Source organism: Pseudochaenichthys georgianus, chromosome 16 (assembly GCF_902827115.2).
Source record: "Pseudochaenichthys georgianus chromosome 16, fPseGeo1.2, whole genome shotgun sequence".
NCBI lineage: Eukaryota > Metazoa > Chordata > Actinopteri > Perciformes > Channichthyidae > Pseudochaenichthys > Pseudochaenichthys georgianus.
This window is the reverse complement of record NC_047518.2, coordinates 23,094,709-23,115,218: the sequence shown is the minus strand read 5'-3', so window position 1 is coordinate 23,115,218 and position 20,510 is coordinate 23,094,709. Positions and strand designations below refer to the sequence as shown.

The 20,510-nt window shown below is 39.4% G+C and overlaps 1 protein-coding gene across 1 annotated transcript in view; it reads left to right on the top strand.

Annotated features, from left to right (window-relative positions):
* Positions 1-19,300, top strand: part of deptor (DEP domain containing MTOR-interacting protein) — a 41,521-nt gene extending 22,221 nt beyond the window's left edge. Inside the window, exons 6-10 of the mRNA XM_071205845.1 lie at positions 2,799-2,981; positions 8,904-9,041; positions 10,327-10,397; positions 10,863-10,967; positions 15,952-19,300. Coding sequence (XP_071061946.1) covers positions 2,799-2,981; positions 8,904-9,041; positions 10,327-10,397; positions 10,863-10,967; positions 15,952-16,074 — 620 coding nt within the window. The 3' untranslated portion in view covers positions 16,075-19,300. The remainder of the gene's footprint in view (positions 1-2,798; positions 2,982-8,903; positions 9,042-10,326; positions 10,398-10,862; positions 10,968-15,951) is intronic.
* Positions 19,301-20,510: the final 1,210 nt, after the last annotated feature.

Here is a 20,510-nt window from a genome sequence, read left to right as displayed (position 1 = left end):
AAAACTATTTAAATTAGAGTGTATTTTCTTTCCTATTGCCACACTTGGTAACCGTTTTATAAAAGCAATAGCTCACTTCAGGCCGTGATATATGCTCATTATATCACAGCTAAGGGGCGTGGTTCGGCCCGTCGCCTGTCGTGAGCTATTGCTTAAATATACACTTGAAGTATGTGATCGGTTAGGCTTAGAGTCTTAGTTATGTAAGAAAAAGTACTTGTACCACTAAGTGAAAATACTCCTTCATTCAAAAACAGTATTTAGTGTACTGAGGCTGGTTGAAGTGGAACTCATTTTATCAACTTTATATACAGTTATGTTTTAACATGTCCTATAATCTCATACTTAATTTTATATAATCAGACTATACGTTTCCTTCTCTTTTTATGTCCTTTACCACTTCCTTGGATGGTCGTCATTCTCTCCTCTTACAGTCAGACCACTACAGTTTTATATTTACAATTTTTTTTAACATTGAACGTGAATCCTGAATGAGTTTCCGTCGGGTTACCGCATGACAGGACATTTGATTTGACGCTGATGTCTGTAGTTTATACCAGGTCTGATTTAATTAGTGTGTATTACTGCAGAGGAGGCAGATGTCCTCACTGCTAGAGGGTTTAGTTTTTTCCATTTGAACTTAAACCGTTTCACCATTCTTATTCTGAAATCTACCATGCAGCATTTTAAAGAATAAATACAGGATAGAATAAATCATATTACAAACAACTTATTAAACGTATTAAAAACAAGATAGCCTTAAACACAGCATGCAGAACAAATGTAATGTGGATTGGAGACTGTTTGTCCATAAGGAATAATAATTCATGGAAATACTGCTCCCACTTCACTTAGTTTATGTAATACAGACCTCATAGTGTCATCCTCCCTGTGGAAAACAAATGCTCCACTGCTGCGTGATATGCAGACTTTGCACTGTTCATATCATCCCAAACCCTTTAGTTACAGAGGGAGAGTGATTTAAAGTAATAAAGTGTTATTGATCATGTGTTTACAGGCCTTCAGCTCCCATTAGTAACACATTATAAACATGTTGGTGTAGGATAACTGTGTTATCTGCATTACTGTGTAGAGGTCATGCTACCACATTCAGACGTATATTATAAAGAAGGAAAGTCTGGATGGTTCCGCATTGTGCTCATTGTTTACCATGGGACAATATGGTCACTGTTTTTTTACACTATACATCTGACCAGCTGAGAATAGGGATAAGGGGAGCTTTAGAACGGGCCTTAAAGTTGCAGATAATGTTCATACTATAAACAAATCAAGTATATAAATTACATGAATGGTCAGAGTAAAGTTGCTGTATCGCTATGCCAAAGACAACAGCAGGCTGTGATAATACTGGGCAAGGCAGTAAATGTCTAACTGACTCTAAATAAGCAGCACTAGAAGAATTTGAAAACTAGCAGGAGAAACTAGGATTCCTGATTCCTTGTCATGTTTAATGTGGAGAGGAGAGTGAAACACTCCTCTAAAGGCTGTTTCATAGTGTGTGTTTTCTTTTGTTGCATACGATGAAAGGAATTTGTTAGCCTTGCAAAGGACACGTGAACTTAACCACAAGCCCAATGAATCAAACGATAACTAAATAGATACACAGCAGAAATACAATCGAACCCCATGTTGCATGCGGAGAATTTGGGCTCATAACCAAATCCAAAGGTCAGGTCTAACGGGCTATATAATTATTTATTTTTAAGGAAACCAAACTGTTAAATGCAACGCACTAATCCAACTGACCATTTAACTATAGGTTTCCCGTTGAGTCAGTGTTCCAATGTCTTAAATAAAGCTGGTTTAAAAAAAAAAAAAAAGTGGTTTTATTTGGGTGGGGGGGTGATATGAATGGGCCTGATGACTCATCACGATATGACGTTACAGCGTAGCCTTTGATGAAAATAAGTCAGTCTGCAGCAGTGAGCAGGCTTAAGGAATACAGGCTTACTTATTGAACACAGAATTATTAGGCTTCAATTTCTGAGCAGGTTACAGATGTATGTTTCTAGGTGCTTCATCGTCATCCCTTGTTTTATTTTAATAAACAATATATTTTTAATTGACTTAAGTAGTCTATAGTTTTGAACTCCTTTCCAAAATCATGAACAAACAAAGCTATAAATAATTAGATAAAATGCGGGGTATTCATTTAAAAAAAACAAAGATGAAGCAACTCTTGAGTCAAGACTATTAATATGTGCTTCATCCTGTAAGACTTAACCTTTTCTCTTCAGTGTTCACCAAACTTTATTTTTTGTAATATATATTGAATAACTTCACTCAAATATATCCTAGGCTTGCACATTAACATTTAATTGACAGTTTCATGTGATTTTGTCAGGTCCATATTGATTTATTTTGAAGTGTACTCTGCCTCCAGCTGAGGTAGCTGAGGTTGAAGCTCTCTGAGGTCATTTCATGTTTGTTCATCAGCTCAGGTGAGCGTACAGTTTGTTAAGTGCTGCTCTGTCAAGTTTAAAGTTTCAGGTTCGATTACACTAAGTTCATTTGAGGAGCCAAGTTGACATGTGGGGGGAAAAAGCGCCCTTTAGTCAAAATAATCGGACTTGGGTGCAAGAAGCCAGAGTCTGACACTAAATAGTATAGAAAGACATTTAACTGACAATGGTTCATGTTATAGTTTTAGAAATGTCATAATCAATTTCCTCATCCTTTTGATCTCTACCTTCTTCACAACTTTAACCTAAAGATGCCCGTGTTTTTTTTATTCCTGTCTACTTATGTTTAACAAATCATATTTATTCTTCTTTTAGTCACCAACAAACACCACTTTGCCAATGGACCCCTGCTCTTCCAGTTCAGGATGAATTTCCGTAGACGACGGCGGTTGATCGAACTTCTTCACGAGCGCAGCCGCTGCATCCCCGAGAGTCACGACAGCCCCTTCTGTCTCCGCAAACAGAACTCAGATGGAGGCAACACCAGCTTCCTCTCAGGTACTCACTGCTCTATGTTCATATCTCTGGCCTTCAATCAAAGCCTGACATTTTGGAAAATGGATTTGTTTCTTTATTGCCATTATAGATTTGAAGTATTTTGTAAAAAAACACGATTGTCTTGATATGTATATATATTTGATATACACACACAAAATAACCATTGTCCTGGTTCTATCTGCCATATGAAGATAATATTGTGTTGGTAATAGTAAATAGTGCTGGGTCTTGTTGACTTGGCCTACGATTAGATTTGTAGTTAGAAAACAATGGTAGAGAGAGGTCCCATGGGAACTTGACTGAAGTGTGCAACCATGTCAGAAAAGTTTATAATGGGAAAGAGGCATTACAGAACTAATACTTTTTTTTTGGACAAATACAACAAGTAACCCACTTTTTTAAAACTATGATGCCAGTTTATGATAATTGATGGGGATTAAATGAGGCATCTGTCTTCCAAATGAGCTTTAACCTCTTAAGCCTGAGGGTCCCCCCAGTGGACCCCTCCCACCGTTTACGAGACTATGTCTCAGGGCTTCTTAACATTTATGGAACTATTAATGTTCCATACCCTTTTAACGGTAAGAGACTCAGCTAACTGACAATATCAACCATTTTTAGCTAAAAGAAACACAAGAGTAATACCAAGGTTGCGTTCCAATAGTCCATTTAGCTTAGGAACCTTCCTAACCAAGTGAAATGACCCGGAAGTACGTCACTGGCAGCCATGATAAGTGCCGTTCCAATTTTCTAAATGAAAGGAAAGGAGGGTTCAAACTTCCTTTATAACCTCCTTTAGCTTAGGAACCACTGGACCTCCCTAACCGAAAGGACAGGAGAAAATGCTGCCCCACCATGCATTGCCGTCACTCAACAGTCGGCCGTTCACGGAAACAACCGATTATGACCGAGAAATTATATCATGAAAGTTACGGTGCTTATTAAGCATTTTAGTTGCCAAAGTGCTTTTTTCTGAACGTTCATCAGTATTATAATCAAAAAGAGAAATATGAACGTTAGTTTTTACTGAAATGATCAAATAAAGTCAACATTTCACAGTCTTTACTGAGCTGTGTGGGGTTTGTTCAACTTTTAAAAGATGTTTGAATGGTGATATACACAGTGATAGATGTTAAGGACTAACGTTTATAATAAATACATTTGTATTGATTTAAGATCTTTAGTTCATACAATCATACGTATTGGGATCATTTGTATTAATGTGGACCGGAGGAAGAGGGTGATGAGCATAAGTTTTTTTTATTTTTTATTTCAATTCCAACTTTGGTCATGAAGAATATGTTTCTCTGTTGTCCACGTTCATAAAGCAAAGCAGCAGCATCAGAGCACGGTGCAGAGTCTCTAGATGAGTCCCTCGTTCTTATTAAACATCCATGTTGTAGTCCGCTGTATAGAAAACTGTAGTTTCCATAGTTTCCCCACAGCAGCAGACGCACATTCATGACGTCGGCTGGCGAATCATAAACACGTCGGATAGTGAAAGTGCATTCGGATTCTCTAAAGCACCACAGTCTCTTCTCCTAAGTCCTTTTAAATTCTCCTATCCACTATCCCTTAACCCCGTGACGTTTCACTCAGAGGTCAAGGAATAGGAGATAGGGTTAGAATTTAGGAGCTGATTTTTGGATTATCGGAACGCAACCCAAGCCTTTGAATTAGCATGGAGCGAAAAAATGCTAACTAATGCTAACGGACTTTTGCACAGCACTCACGGTAGAAATGCCCTTATTACTTATCGTAACTGCACAAACAAGATATCCGATTAAAGCTGAGACTCCACAGATTCCACACATGTAATGTCATCACCGTACGACCCCGAATTCCTGGAGCTATCAGCCAGAAAATAGAAAGTAAACAACATCCGGTTTCAAAAATATTACAATAATTACGTATATATATATATATATATATCGATATATACGTTGCATATATCGATGCATGGCCGATTCAACATGTTGAATCGGCCATGCATCGGGTCAGGCAGTCCAAATAAGGCGTGTCACGGACAACGGTGCAGGACACACCAACCTGAGTAGGGCGCCGCGAATGCCCGACAGCCTCTGACGGCCTCTGACTCCCAAAATCGGGTTGGTGTGTCAGGGCCTTAAGAGGATAACAGGGTATGTTTTTTTATTTTTTCACAACAGTTGTATTTGGATGGAATGAATACCTATAGTGATAATTCAAAGTAATAAAATGATTTTTACAGTGAAAAAGGTCAAATGGAACTGATGGTTCCCAAATTACCCAGAGGTCGCCTGGACTTTATTTTTCTAAACCTCTCTAAAAAGGTCAAATTTAACTTGTTTTGCATCAATCTTGATACAGGGTACTTATTATGTTATAATTTGGATTCCTAAAGCTTTTAGTCTACTAACCCATCATTCAAGGGTGGTTTTCACTATAAGTAATGTTTTTTTTTAGGCGGACATTAAAATGTACATGTTTTTACTATGTTCCATCTGAATTTACTTTAAAATAAAAACATCTATATTGATTCTGACACTTCTACATCCAACTCACAGATGTAACCTTGCTTTGAGAGAAAAGAAAATTAATTTACCCCTTTTAGAAGTGAAGATATCGGTTGCGTTCTGATAATCCAAAAATCAGCTCCTAAATTCTAACCCTATCGTCTATTCCTTGACCTCTGAGTGAAACGTCACGGGGTTAAGGGATAGTGGATAGGAGAATTCAAAAGGATTTAGGAGAAGAGACTGCGGTACTTTAGAGAATCCGAATGCACTTTCACTATCCGACGTGTTTATGATGCGCCAGCGGACGTCATGAATGTGCGTCTGCTGCTGTGGGGAAACTATGGAAACTACAGTTTTCTATACAGCGGACTACAACATGGATGTTTAATAAGAACGAGGGACTGCTGTGAACTCATCTAGAGACTCTGCACCGTGCTCTGATGCTGTTGTTTTATGCTTTATGAACGTGGACAACAGAGAAACATATTCTTCATGACCAAAGTTGGAATTGAAATAAAAAAGGAAAGTGAAACTTATGCTTGTCACCCTCTCCACATGAATACAGATGATCCCAATACGTATGATTGTATGAACTAGGAAAAGATCTTAAAATAAATACATGTGTATTTATTATAAACGTTAGTCCTTAACATCTATCACTGTGTATATCACCATTAAAAGTTGAACAAACCCCACACAGCTCAGTGAAATTTTGACTTTATTTGATAATTTCAGTGAAAACTAACATTCATATTTCTCTTTTTGATTATAATACTGATGAACGTTCAAAACAAAGCACTTTGACAACTTACCACATACGTTTTTAAAATGCTTAATAAGCACCGTAACTTTCATGATATCATTTCTCGGTCATAATCGGTTGTTTCCGTGAACGGCCGACTGTTGAGTGACGGCAAATGCTGCGGCTGCAATGCATTGTGGGGCAGCATTTTCTCCTCTCCTTTCGAGGTCCAGTGGTTCCTAAGCTAAAGGAGGTTATAAAGGAAGTTTGAAACCTCCTTTCCTTTCATTTAGAGAATTGGAACGGCACTTATCATGGCTGCCAGTGACGTACTTCCGGGTCATTTCACTTGGTTAGGAAGGTTCCTAAGCTAAATGGACTATTGGAACACAACCATAGTCAGGGCTGCACATAACTGGTGCGCATGCGCACCTCCGCCAAAAAAAGAGCACCGGGTCATTTGAAAAAAGGCGCATTTGCGTACCAAAATTGAGAGAAAGATATTTGCGAGTTGCATATGAACTCAGGGTCGGCACGTAGCACTGGCGTTATAGATGTTCGCCTAGGGCGCCAGATCTGGGGAGGTGCTGCGCTGGCAGTTCTGGGAGTAAAATTTTTTTTTTTGACCGTTGGTGCTCATCCTAATTTTCGGCCTTGATGTAACAATATTCATAATTAAGTAAATGTAACACCCTTTTCACCCCGGTTACACGTTTCATTTGCCCTGTACGATGGCCGCTGTAAGTGATGAAAATGGGGGATGTTGGCTTATCTGGCACCCGCAGCTCACAGCCAAAGTGCGAGTGAGCGAGGGAGAGAGAGAGAGAGAGAGAGAGACACAGAGAGAAGGGCGCACCACCCGTTACAGGCGCTGTTGTTATTAGAATCTGGTGCTAGCTGCCCTGACGGATGTAAGAAGAAGATGTTTCTACAATAATGTGGGGGGAGAGTCCTCTCCAGTCAGACTGAGAGGCTGATACTTCAGCTCAGTGAGGTAAAGGACTCTTGAGTGTTTAGATAGTTCACTTTAGTCTAAATTCAAACAGTTTGGTCACAATATATGTAAACACATATTTCCAAGGCACTCCTTTATAATTATTCGGATAAACAGGTTTGAAATCATTCCAATGTATACTATAGGACAGTAAACCAAAAACATCCTATAAAAATGGAGATTACAAAAATGCATAAATAAATGTTAAGGTAAAATAAGATATGAATGAACAACACAAATAAAATAAGTTACATTCATTTCTTATTGGCTATGGTAGGTTATTGGTTATGTTCACATACTTATTTGATTACATCCACTTTAAGATGATAACAGAGACTTTCGACCCAAAACCAGCTGTTGACTTGTGGATGCAAGCAGCTAATCGCAGACTCAACCAGAGAGAAAGTAGTAGGCCTACATCATCAGCTACCATGTCTGACAGAGAGGAGAACAGTCAGGAGGGTAGTGATGACAGCCTAGGATTACTGGTCGTGCTAATGTTGTCTTGTGTTCACCTCTGCATGTGTGTTCTGTGTTCACCTCTGTGTGTTCAGTGCCGTGTGTCTGGCAAATAAAGTCAAGACCCCCTCAAAAGTTACGGTTTATTTCATTTTAAAGATGAGCACCAAGCAACATCTCCAGGTGCTGCTTTGAGAACCAGGGCAAAAAAGTGATGTGCACCCCTGGATATAGTCTTTGTTGTGTTAGTGGCATTTTTCGAGCCTGAAACCTGAAAAACAGGCTTAAGAGGTTAATCCAATATAAATGTTGATTGACCTGCAGGTAGACCAAGGCCAAGTTAATAAATGGTCAAACTGCTGTCTATATCCAGCTTTATTGCTCTTTCCTGATTGTTAACTCATACACTGGTGTTTAGTGTTTCATTGTGTCTACATTATTCACTGTACTGTACCACAAATTGGACCCTCCGGGGACATTAAAGGTCCATCCATCCATCCATCCATCCATCTTCTCCCGCTTATCCGTGGTCGGGTCGCGGGGGTAGCAGTTCCAGCAGAGAGCCCCAAACTTTCTTTTCCCTGGTGACATCAACCAGCTCTGACTGGGGGATCCCAAGGCGCTCCCAGGCCAGCGAAGAGATATAATCCCTCCACCTGGTCCTAGGTCTACCCCTTGGTCTCTTCCCAGCTGGACGTGCCTGGAACACCTCCCTAGGGAGGCGCCCAGGTGGCATCCTAACTAGGTGCCCGAACCACCTCAACTGGCTTCTTTCGACGCGAAGGAGGAGCGGCTCAACTCCGAGTCCCTCCCTGATGACCGAACTTCTCACCTTATCTCTAAGGGAGACACCAGCCACCCGGCGGAGGAAACCCATCTCGGCCGCTTGTATCCGCGATCTCGTTCTTTCGGTCATGACCCATCCTTCATGACCATAGGTGAGGGTAGGAACGAAAATGGCCCGGTAGACAGAGAGCTTTGCCTTCCGGCTCAGCTCCCTTTTCGTCACAACGGTGCGGTAAAGCGACTGCAATACCGCTCCCGCTGCTCCGATTCTCCGGCCCATCTCACGCTCCATTGATCCCTCACTCGAGAACAAGACCCCGAGATACTTGAACTCCTTCACTTGGGGTAAGGACTCATTCCCTACTTGGAGTGGACAGTCCATCGGTCATTAAAGGTTTCTTATGTATTTGTTTAACATCTGTCTTTGTTTCTCTGCGTCTCAGTGAGTCCCACTAAAGAGATTAAGGTGACGGTGGGAGTCCGGCGGAGCAGCATGAGCAGCAGCTGTGGCAGCAGCGGGTATTACAGCAGCAGTCCCACGCTCAGCAGCAGTCCACCTGTGCTTTGCAACCCCAAATCTGGTGGGATAACACACACACACACACACACACACACACACACACACACACACACACACACACACACACACACACACACACACACACACACACACACACACACACACACACACACACACACACACACACACACACACACACACACACACACACAGTGTTAATGACCTCATGTCAATTGAGGAAGAAATTGGAATATTGCTGTGTGCTAATCGTACAAATAACTTAGTGTGTTTTTTGCTTTGATGTGTCGAGGAGGCCTTGACAGAGTCTCTTTGTAGCACCAGAGCTCTCTTAACATGACCACTCACGTGCAATACAGGAAAAGGAAGGCACACAAACACGTACAAAGTCCTCCTCTGTCCCAAATTAACCGTATCTTATCATATCAAAAAAATCTAAAGCATTCAAGGCGACATTAAAACAAGTCTGGTATGCTTTCATGAGGACACGGATAAACAGAAATATATGTCAGCAGCCGATGAGGCATTAAAGAGGAGCGGTCTTCTAGATGTGATGAGATCAGGATATCCAGAGAGATTATGGAAATAACCAGATCAAGATGATAACTCACTTCACTTCTTCTGTCTCATCAGATTAAAGTGAAGTAGCACACAGTAAACCACAAGTGCTTTGTCAGGAGCACACATACTGAGCAGCACACACAGGCTTTTTGAAGGACGTTCTCCCAGATAGAGAAATACAAAGAGACAATATCTACATATTATTATTATTTACATACATTAAGTATGTATATATTTTTTTCCTCTTTTTATTTCCTTTTCATATCATCCCAACTGCTATATTAAACCATATGCTTTGTTGTGAAGTATGTGAGATGTGTGTACTCACCCACATTTGTCTTTTAATATGAGCAGTGCATGGTACAGTTGATGGGTCTTTATGGATTATTTGTACATTGGCTCCTTGTAGCTGATCACTCAGTTATATCTTCCCAGTTTTCTGTTACGTCACGCTTTTCATAAGTTGTACTAAGGGAGTAAAATCATTTTCCGAGACACAAAAGTCCACTTTAGTCCTGCGTAGAGTCATGTGGTGAGTAATGTTAAGGGGAAGTTGGAGGAGGGGAAAGGGATCTATACTGTTTCAGGAAGCAGTGAGCCATGTGACATTATTAGCACTTTCTACATACTTTCTAACTAACAATATGTGCGTGTTGGTGTGTTGTGTGTGTGTGTGCGTGCGTGTTGGTGTGTTTTTGTTCGATTTTCATGGTATCAAGTAAGAGGGTATCAAGTAACATCTTATGTGTGTGTGTTTCTCTCAACAGTTCTGAAAAGACAAGTGAGCCCAGAGGAGCTGCAGACACTAGGAGGATCTTTTATAAAGAAGACATTCACTGTAAGACACACACACACACACACACACACACACACACACACACACACACACACACACACACACACACACACACACACACACACACACACACACACACATACCAATAGTCACACAAATGTGGGAATGTGTGACACAAACACACAATTATAGATAATACCGCAGTGTACTAAAGTCATGTGCATATTCAGGAAGCTTCATCACGTGTCTCAGATAATAATTTGAAGGAAAACAAATGTGAATACTACAAGATGCGTAATTTTATGTTTGTACCATTATTTAAAGACATGTTGCACAGTGTGGATGGTTTGATCTTTTTTTGGAAGCAGTATATTATGTAGAGATTCACCACAAACATCATCTCACTTGCTACAACCACATCAGCAAATGTTTTTTGGTTCTATACAAACAGTGGGCGCTAAAATCGTTGAGATTTATCTACATTTCATGTTTCTCGTTGTTCTTCAGATTGTGGGTGATGCTGTGGGCTGGGGCTTCGTGGTGCGAGGCAGCAAACCCTGCCACATCCAGGCTGTGGATCCCGGTGGACCTGCAGCTGCTGCTGGCATGAAGGTAAGGACGGAGAGATGAAAGGAGACTTAACAGAAATGTGAGCCTGGTGTGCTTCCTCCATCTCTTCCTCCACTGGGTGTGGGGAAGACAGAAAACAGGGTTAGCTTCATTGAATAAGGTTATATGAGGAGGTATTACTGTTGGAGAAATGTGCCTTTTGTGTGCCGTTTAGTACTCTCTTCACAACTGTTGACCCACAGTGCAATATGAGAAAACCCTTTTTTCAAAAGTCTTTGAGAAATGCATAGGCAATTTAAAACTTGGTATTTGCCTCTGATATCTGCGATCTTCTTTGCTTGGTCGCTAAGATGTTTACAGGAAAGCTAAGTAGATTCACACTACGTTTAATTTTTAAGAGTAGGTGCTTTAAGTCTGCACTTAAATAAAATGCATACTGTTATATTTAAGTGCAGGTTGCTCGAGAAGTGTTAGACAAAGATGACGGAGCAGAATAAAAAGAAAAAAACAGGGACGCATCCTGTGACGAGAAACATGGTCAGAGAGAAGCTGTCCAAGCAGGAAAGTGTTGGGGGAGGAAACATGAAGTCAAGTCATGAAGAGGGCAAGCTGGGTAATGGTGGCTCTGCTTCCATAGCTGCCATGAAGGTATGTAAGCAGAGTGGCAGCAAGGAATTCTGGGAATGCAGAGTGTGGCGACTTACACCACAAAACGGAACGAGGAGGAGAGAGCAAGGACTGAATGGGGAAAAAAAGAGAGGAAAAGTGGAGCAGAGAAACAACTGATCCTAAGAGTTTCACAGTGACTATTATAATATTTCCTCAGGCTCTAAGTATAATCTTTTAATTGTTCCAAACTGTTAATGTTTTAGTTTTTTATAACCTTTTAAAATAAATTGGGAAATTCTTCAGCTACATGGTTTTGACATAGTGATTTAAAAATAACATGCTTTTTTCGGTTAAACAGAGAAATACTGCAAATCTACTGCTGTTTTCTCCTCCTAACGGCAGCCAAATGAAACGTATATGAATGAATAAAGGAAAGGCAGGAGCATCAGTTAGAAGGCGCATGAGCTGTAGAGATTGAAGGATGAGGATCTTAAGTTTTATCACTGAAAGAGGAAATGGTTGGTGTAAATAATATGACTTCTGCATTTGTTACTGTTAGCGGTCAACAGTCGTATATATATCATGTCTTATCACCATGGAAATGTGTGTCATGGTTCAACGTCGGTTATAAATGTGTCCTCAGAAAGCAGGTGTGTTTATGTCTTCTTTAGTGTGTGATTACTCAGTTGAGCTCAGTGATTGTGAGGATCTCATCTAACTTTACACTATATTTTGTAGATGTGTTTTTATTTATTTGTTGAGTTTAGGACAAAGCATTATCTTTATAAGCTAAGGGGAAACAAACCTACACCAAATCTGAATATAAAATGATCCTTGTAGATTACATTCTTCATGTGCAACAGTTGGAGCTACATCATCACCAGTTTTATTATTAGGAATTGAATGCACTCCCTAAAAGGTTAGTCCTCTTTCACTTCTCCTGAGTTGTTATGTAATTATTAGGCAGTAATACAACCCATCAGCAAGAATGAGATGCTGTGAGGTGTTGGCACAGCAGTCCAGGCAAAAGGGCAACAGAGAAATAAGAGCATTTCAAAGCTCTTCATATTTCTCTTCATGGACACACGCAAGCTTTCAAAGACTGTCTCTCTCCTCCTCCACCACACACACACACACACACACACACACACACACACACACACACACACACACACACACACACACACACACACACACACACACACACACACACACACACACACACACACACACACACACACACACACACACACCACCCTCATCCTGTCCATAATGGATCCCAGCACTTATGTAACCATCCTATGCATCGCTGTTAGAGCCTCTGCTAATGCACTTTTACAAGGCAGCAGGTAGAGCAGGTTGTGTGTGTGTCTCACTTTCTGTCCATTTGTGGATCCTGTACTGTATGTTTGCTCACCAGTACATGTTTACTGACCAATATGTTCCTTTACATTATTTTAACTCACTCTCTCTCTCGCTCTCTCTCTCTCTCTCTCTCTTTCTCTCTCTCTCTCTCTCTCTCTCTCATAATAGATGTATAATCAACTCAGTATCTCTATTCAAAGATATATACTTTTTAAGGTGAATCAGTAACTAGCTGGTTTCTCTCTTCTTGATATTACGTGTACGTTTGCGGAACATATTTTCCCATTTTATTATATTGATTTAATTTGCATGCTGCGTTAAAAACATTTTGGAAGTTGGCATTTTCCAAGCTGAAGTTTCCAACCTCTGACCTATAAACATTCCAGGACACAGAAACTGATTTTCTTTTTGAGGCACACACAAACGAACCCTCAGCATTTTGCTTCAAAATGTTTTGTACAGAAACGATAACTTTTAAAGATTGTTTACTGTAACAAGCTACCAAACAACATTTTAAACACAATTATTAACATGCAGAACAGGTCTTTACTAAATGACAGTGTATTATTACATGAAATAGAGACCAATATACTTAATCTTGCCTTTTAGTTGGTAGTATATCATTTATAATGTGCGCTTCCATTGTTGTGCTGCGTTAAACGACTGCATCTTCATGAATTCAAGGACGCTGGATGTGCCAACATCTTACAAGTTAAAACTTTTGTACTTTATTCGTGTTTAGACCCTGTAGTGTGAAATGCTTCAAATAACTACAACCTAACATATCTGCATATTTAAACTTTTACAAGGTATATTATTCCTTTTATTAGTGAGCAAAGAATCTTGAAATACATTTTCAATTCAGCCTTCATTTTGACCAAACCGACTTTTGTTTGACATTCAGTTTTAGGGGGGTCACGTAAAGAACGGATATTCTCTACACTGTTCACAGCTGCTATTGCTTCATGGATATGTCAGCTTGGCCTCTTAACACATGTTGTTTATTCTCTCACTAAATCTTCTATCTTTCCTTTCTCTGTGTGAGACTGATTTGAACCCTCTGAGAGCAGGCAGCCAATCGATGGTGGCCGCAGCCAAGACCAACAGAAGGGAGAAAGCATCAGTGGGAAAGAAAGTGGGGAGGTGTTGGAACTAGAGAGAGAAAAGGTGGAAAGGAGAGAGAAATGAATAGAAGTGGGTAGAAAAAGGGTGTGTTCAGAGTACTTTGACTCTGCAAATAGTGGGATATAGGCTCAGAGGTTTAGATGTGATTACAGTGAAAGTCTGAAATTCCTCTGCAGCACAGGATTAACTGTCTGGCTTTTTTCCCTTTACTCTGTCATTCTTTTAATCCCTCTTTCCCATGATGCACTCTGCCTCTCCTTTCCTGAAATATTTAGCAAGGCTAGAAAAAACATCTAATGTTTTAAAAATAGATACATGAAAACATACTAACAGGAAGTAGTGAAAGTAGGTAATAGTTTGGTTTAACTAGATGCTCCCAGTAAAATGTTTCCCGAGTTAGAAGCCAATGAAACACATCTGTGAAAGTTTGTCTTCCGTCCTCACTCAGCAGTCTTGCAGAGCTTTATGAAAGCTTTTGGGAAGGAATTTGGAGTGTGCTTGCGTGTTTGTAAGTGTGTGTCTGTAAAAGCTTGCAAAAAGCCAAACCGCAGCTGCAGAACTGACGGCATTATGTTCCTAGAAGTCAACTCAGGCAACCTGTCTTTTTCTTATCAGAGCTGCCAAGTTGGAGCAGTGATTAAATAGCAATAAGGAAGGCATGGTGCAGGCGTGACACTGGAGTGATTTAAACATGGCTATCACTTATACCTGGTGTAATTTATGACGGGCAACACTATCAGAGTTTATTGTTCCTCTTTGGACTTGGACTATGTTGACATTCCAGTGTTGTCTTACAGAGTTATTGACTGATTGCTTAAAGGTAGGGTAGGTACAATTGGAGAAACCAGCTCGAGTGCGCTAGAATTTGAAAGTACACAGCCGAAAAAAATCTGCCCCTTCCTTCAGACTTCCTTTCAGAGCCCCTCCTCCAACACACACGAACGCGCACATGACCAATGAGGGCACGAGATAAGTTTGTGCACAGATGGAAGGCTGACAGGCAGGTAGGCCATCCAGTTATTTTAGCCGGGCCGGCTCAGATGATTGGTCGTGCTTTTTACAGCACCACGGCTTCCACAGATGACTTTTTTTTATGTATTTATTGTCAAAGCATTTAAAGCTCTTTTGCTAGACAGTGGAGACACTGGGCGGGGCCCAAGCTACACCCTCCACCAAGTTTCATAGAAATTGGGACAGTCCTTTTTCTGTAATCCTGCTGACAAACCAAACTTAAAACATTACTTTCCTGGCGGGACAGAGTTATAAATCAGTTGACACACAGTAAGCCTGCAGCTTTTGAGGCCCTTGAAGCTTGGAAGTAATAAAGCCCTGAAGAGAGTGATGGTCCATTTAGATTCACATCCGTTACAATGGTTTCCAATGGAGACCCAGAAGAAACCCCAGAAATGTCCAGTTCATTTGCAAAATTACAAAAGAACAAAGTAAGATGTATGTTAAAAATCCATTCAGCCTCTGTGAATTATTCAAACTCTAAAGTTTAAAAAAAGATATCCTCTCCTCAAATTAGAGCGCATCGGTTCAAGAGATTATAACAAGAGTAGACTATGAGCTGTTGGTGATTTCAACATATTGACCAGGGGAAGCATACATTCAACATCTAACCTCTCCTTAATGTTGAGGATCTCCTTCTTTACCACAGATCCAAATATGCCTCAAACACTGGATAACATTGCTGAACACACCACGCTATTGTCTTCCCATAGCTCAAAGAGTGAAGTCATGATAAGCATTTTACTCCACAATAAAATCATTTCTTATTTCTCTCTTCTTCTCATGGCTGTCTTTACGCCATCCGTCTTTTCCCTCCCACCTCTGTTTGACTACATTTTTGTTAAACTGGTGTGAAATTTGAGAGCATTATTCAAAGCATCAATCTTCTCTCCTCTCCGTTTGGTCTCTTCTTTAGGTGTGTCACTTCGTGGTGTCGGTGAACGGGCTGTGCGTCCTCTCTCACGACTACCGGACCGTCAGCAGCCTGATCCTAACCGGGCCCCGGACAATCGTCATGGAGGTGATGGAGGAGTCATAATTTCGAGGAGAGCCGCGACTGAATCCCTCATAGACGAGTAGTGCAGTAACAACGGCAGCACTTGAAGGTTTAGTCCTTGACCTCCAAAACCACAACAGGACAGAGCAACATGGACAACTTTAAGGCATACTCCTTCAGTTCCAAAGGTGGACGACTGAGACACAGAGTATGTCCAAGAAAGTGGTCTTTAAGTGAAGTAAATTATTATACCTGCAGACCTAACATGCTGGTGGTACTTCAGTTTTTTCTTTGAATTTACAGGTGCACGCATAAAACAAGTAAAGGGTAAGATCCAAAGTGCCCTCAAAGACTCACACAAGGAGTTTTAATAGAGAAGCTACTTTATGTGTGAAATAGGAAGCCCATGTTTTCTGGGTTTGTTTCGAAACCAGAACTGTTTCACGAATCTGTGGCTGAACATGAAGAGGATTCAAAGGATGAGTGATCAAGATGGTCATACGAACCAGGAGACTAACAAGTACAAGCAGATACTTTAACTATATGAAAGAATATTTCATGCTGACACATTTTATGACCTCTCCCCCAGTTAGTTTCCAAACCTGAGCGAAGGTTCCTGGTAGCTGAGTGCTGCCCTCTGGAGGGAGAGGCAGGAAGACACACGGCTACACACCACAGCTTCCTCCATCAGAAGTCTTTGGTTTTTTTTTTTTTTCCTGTTTGGGGAACCAGTGTCATTTAGAAAAAAGACACATTTCTTCCCTTGTCGTGTTAAAGAAATTAACAAATCAATTGAAACCCTGGTAGATTTCCGTGTAGCTGTTGGGTATTAGTTAGTTTACCTAATAAAAACTGTGCTAAACTCTGACATTAACAGGCACAATGTATATAGAAAAGTTACGAAAGACTTAACGCACAAACAACCTAAAGAAATTCTGCTTTAGAAGAAACCTTAATGTGTACATTTAAAGAAGCAACATCTCTTCTATTTAACATGATTTGAAAACAAGAAATGTCCACAATGACATAGGTCATTGTTTGTTTATAAAAACAGAGATCTACTCTATTAAACATACTATTGAGGTTTTGAACTACAAATACTAGTAAAAAATCAGTAAATATTTGTAAGGTGTGTTACATTTATTGGTGAAAACACAAAATATGGTGCATTGTATACCAGTAACAATGACACAAAGAATCTATAATTACCCTAAACTTTAATTGTATTTGTGTTATTACAACCAGAGTTAATTAGGAAGCTTTTTTTTGTAGATTTAATTTACTTTAAATATAAAAATTGTCTCGGTATTTTTTTATTTTTGAACAAATAAAGGTGAATAACTATTAGAGCACTCGAGCTATTAAAACATTTGTTTTAAATTGACAAAAGCACTTAAGTGACAAAAAGCTTTCTTTTTAAAAACAGAATTTAGATTTGTAATATCCGTATGCATTAATGCATGGATTCTGGAAAGGTTTGTTGTTGATTTTTAACAAATCAACAACATTTTAATGCTGTGAGAAACACAAACGATAAATGTTTAACTGAAAGTAAACTGCTCAAAGTTTAGATAAATTGATTTGTACGTACTTAGCCTCAAATAAATCGTCAGAATTAGCTGTATGTTTGTAGCCTCTCCCCCCATGTGCAAAGACATACATGCATGAGAAGACCATATTAAAAGTGAGTATAAAAAGAAGAGCATTGATAAGCGTTGCTCATACAGTATGTGTTTGTAATTTCTGGCTGAATCCCAAGTAACCACTTGTTGACTTGTTAGTTTTAGACAAAAGAACACTGAACACCTGGTTCATTGAATTTAGTCCTCAAGTGAAATATGATTTAATACAAATGCAGTACATTTTTTCTATTCAACATTGACATGATATTTTCAGGAAATCTTTATTGCCAAACACACTGTACTTCACAGTAAACTGCCTCTTAGTCTCTGAAGTCATTCAGAGGATTTCTCATTGGTTTTCCCTCAATGTGCTTCGATGTTGTGCGCAGTGAAATGCATGATTGTGATGTAAATGTGTGCTTATGTAGCGTTGGCTTCTAATCCAAAGCACTTCTCTCTATTGACTTGTAGGACTGAATTATCAGACAAATAATCTCAAATTTAAAGTAGAGATTTTGGCCTTTGTTTTCTAGGTACAATATTGTAACGTAACTTCCTCAATAGTTATAGACTATTTTACAGACATAAGTGATTATCTCTGTCATGACATTTTGACATTTTGTCTCACAAAATTCACCCCTCATTTTTTTGGGTGATGCCATACAACATACTATTTTAACACGAAGTTCTTGGGTCTGTTGTTTTGGGTTTGGGGAAGATATAAAAGACCCTGAACTCAGAGATTTCAATATTCATGAATACCTTTTCAGATTAGTCCATATAGCAGGTAACATGACACAAATAGTTTTCAGACATGAGTGATACTTCAATCAAGGTTCTTCATTAGTCTACTGTAGACATTTCATTAACGGCTCATATCTAAACTCAGCATGTGTTCAGTTTTTCTTTCATATAGAAATCGCCTTCCTGCAGTGTTCAACCCAGTATTAGCTCTTTTACCTGGAAATAAGCTGGAGGGTTGGAAGATGGAAATTGTTTCCTGATTGTCTGCAGGCAGGTGGACAAGTTGACTGTTTTAGAAAATGGAAATATGCAGAATGAGTATGAAAGTGTCAAATGTTTCCCTTCAGGTGGATTTAAAAGTCTTTAAGGAGTTCTTTGTGGTCGTTGGCAGAAACGGGTTTGCTGACTTTTCACTGCATTTGCCTTAAAACATCATTTTGCTGCTAACCCCAGTTTGATGCTCATCTAATCTCCTGTTCTGTTCCTAGATCTTTGTATCCCTGACTGTGTTTTGAAAGTTGTACCAGGTAATCATACATCAGTTCTGTTGACAATCAGTGTTTTATGGACACCAACTCCAAAATAGCACAACAGTGGTTTAAATATTGCCTGACAGAATGTATTCCTACATTGTGCTGTTGATATTCTCAGTATTACACCTTAACTTTGACGATTACTTCACTCATTTGATTAAAGGGATATTTTTCTTCAGGTTCACTTCATGATGGCGCAAACATTTTCAGTGTTTTTGTTTTCTCCGCTATCATCAGAGATTGAATGTTAGGTTTGCGACAATATAAGCTAACAGTAACTGTCTGTTTTTGACAAAGCAGCTAAAGCTCAGTCTGATGTTCTGATGTATTAAACGGTTGATTAAATGTTTAATAAACAAGTTGATTCTACTCTGTGCTCCTGGTTTCATTTTCAGGATGGTTGGGTTATTGTTTAATTAGTTATTAATGAGTGGAACACTTTTGCGTTTTGGTCTGATTCGGTTCAAAAATGTATATTACAAATGGAAATATCAGAATCACAATACCTTTATTGGTCCCAGAGAGGGGAAATGTACATTGTTGCAGCAAATAAAGAGACAAATATAGCTTAATATGAATTACAAGCATTCATAAAATATTACAAATGAAAGTTAAAGCTACACAATTTACAATTTACAAAATGTACATCCTGTACCAGTTTTGAGATAGCAGCCAGGTGATAGTATTGAAGGTGGACATTTATAATTGATTTGTCTAACTATATGACAGAAGCCATTAATAAATATAAAATAATTAAGCGATATATATATATATATATATATTGAACATATATAACTGCAAACAAAATGATTTCTTAAAAAATCTAATTTGTTTATATCTTCCATTGCATTACCAAATTATGTTATGGGTATTTATGACATCATCCTACTTCACAGGTAGATGTCCCAATCAAACTTTTCTCGTTTATCACATGGTTCACAAGGTTACAGTAACATGTAGCCTAATCTGTTTTGTTCATAATTGTCAAATTTGAATGACACCCCTTTTTCTATTTTTTAAATGCACTATCAACAGTTTACTAACAGGGGGTGCTGCTGTACTGTAGCACACGTTCTCCACAGCGTAAATGTTTCTGCTGATTTAACCTTAAACCCCACCATGTCTCAGCCTTGGTGTATTCTTTGGTAAATGTTATTCATTTTAGCAAGGGACCATTGACTTAGGTGAAGGTGAGTTACAAAAGAATATGAATGTTGACCTTCACCTCACAGTTGTGTAATTTTGTAGTGACACTTTACTCACTATGGCTATATACAAGCTCGAGGGTCCTCTTTCTCTCTCCCTTTCTTCATCCCTCTATCCTCCAGGAAGACTGACAGATACACTAACTAGAATTGGCCTTATCAGATGAGACCATCGCCACCTTTCATCCACCTATCTGTCTATTCATTGCATTCACACATCCATTGATTAGCTCAGCAACCAACCTTCATGTCACCTCCATCCATTCATCTGTCTGTCTGGTGTCTCTGTGTTTCTGCTCAGTCAACAGAGTAATACATAAACAGGAAATGAGAAACTATTGCACACACACACACACACACAAAATTAACATTAA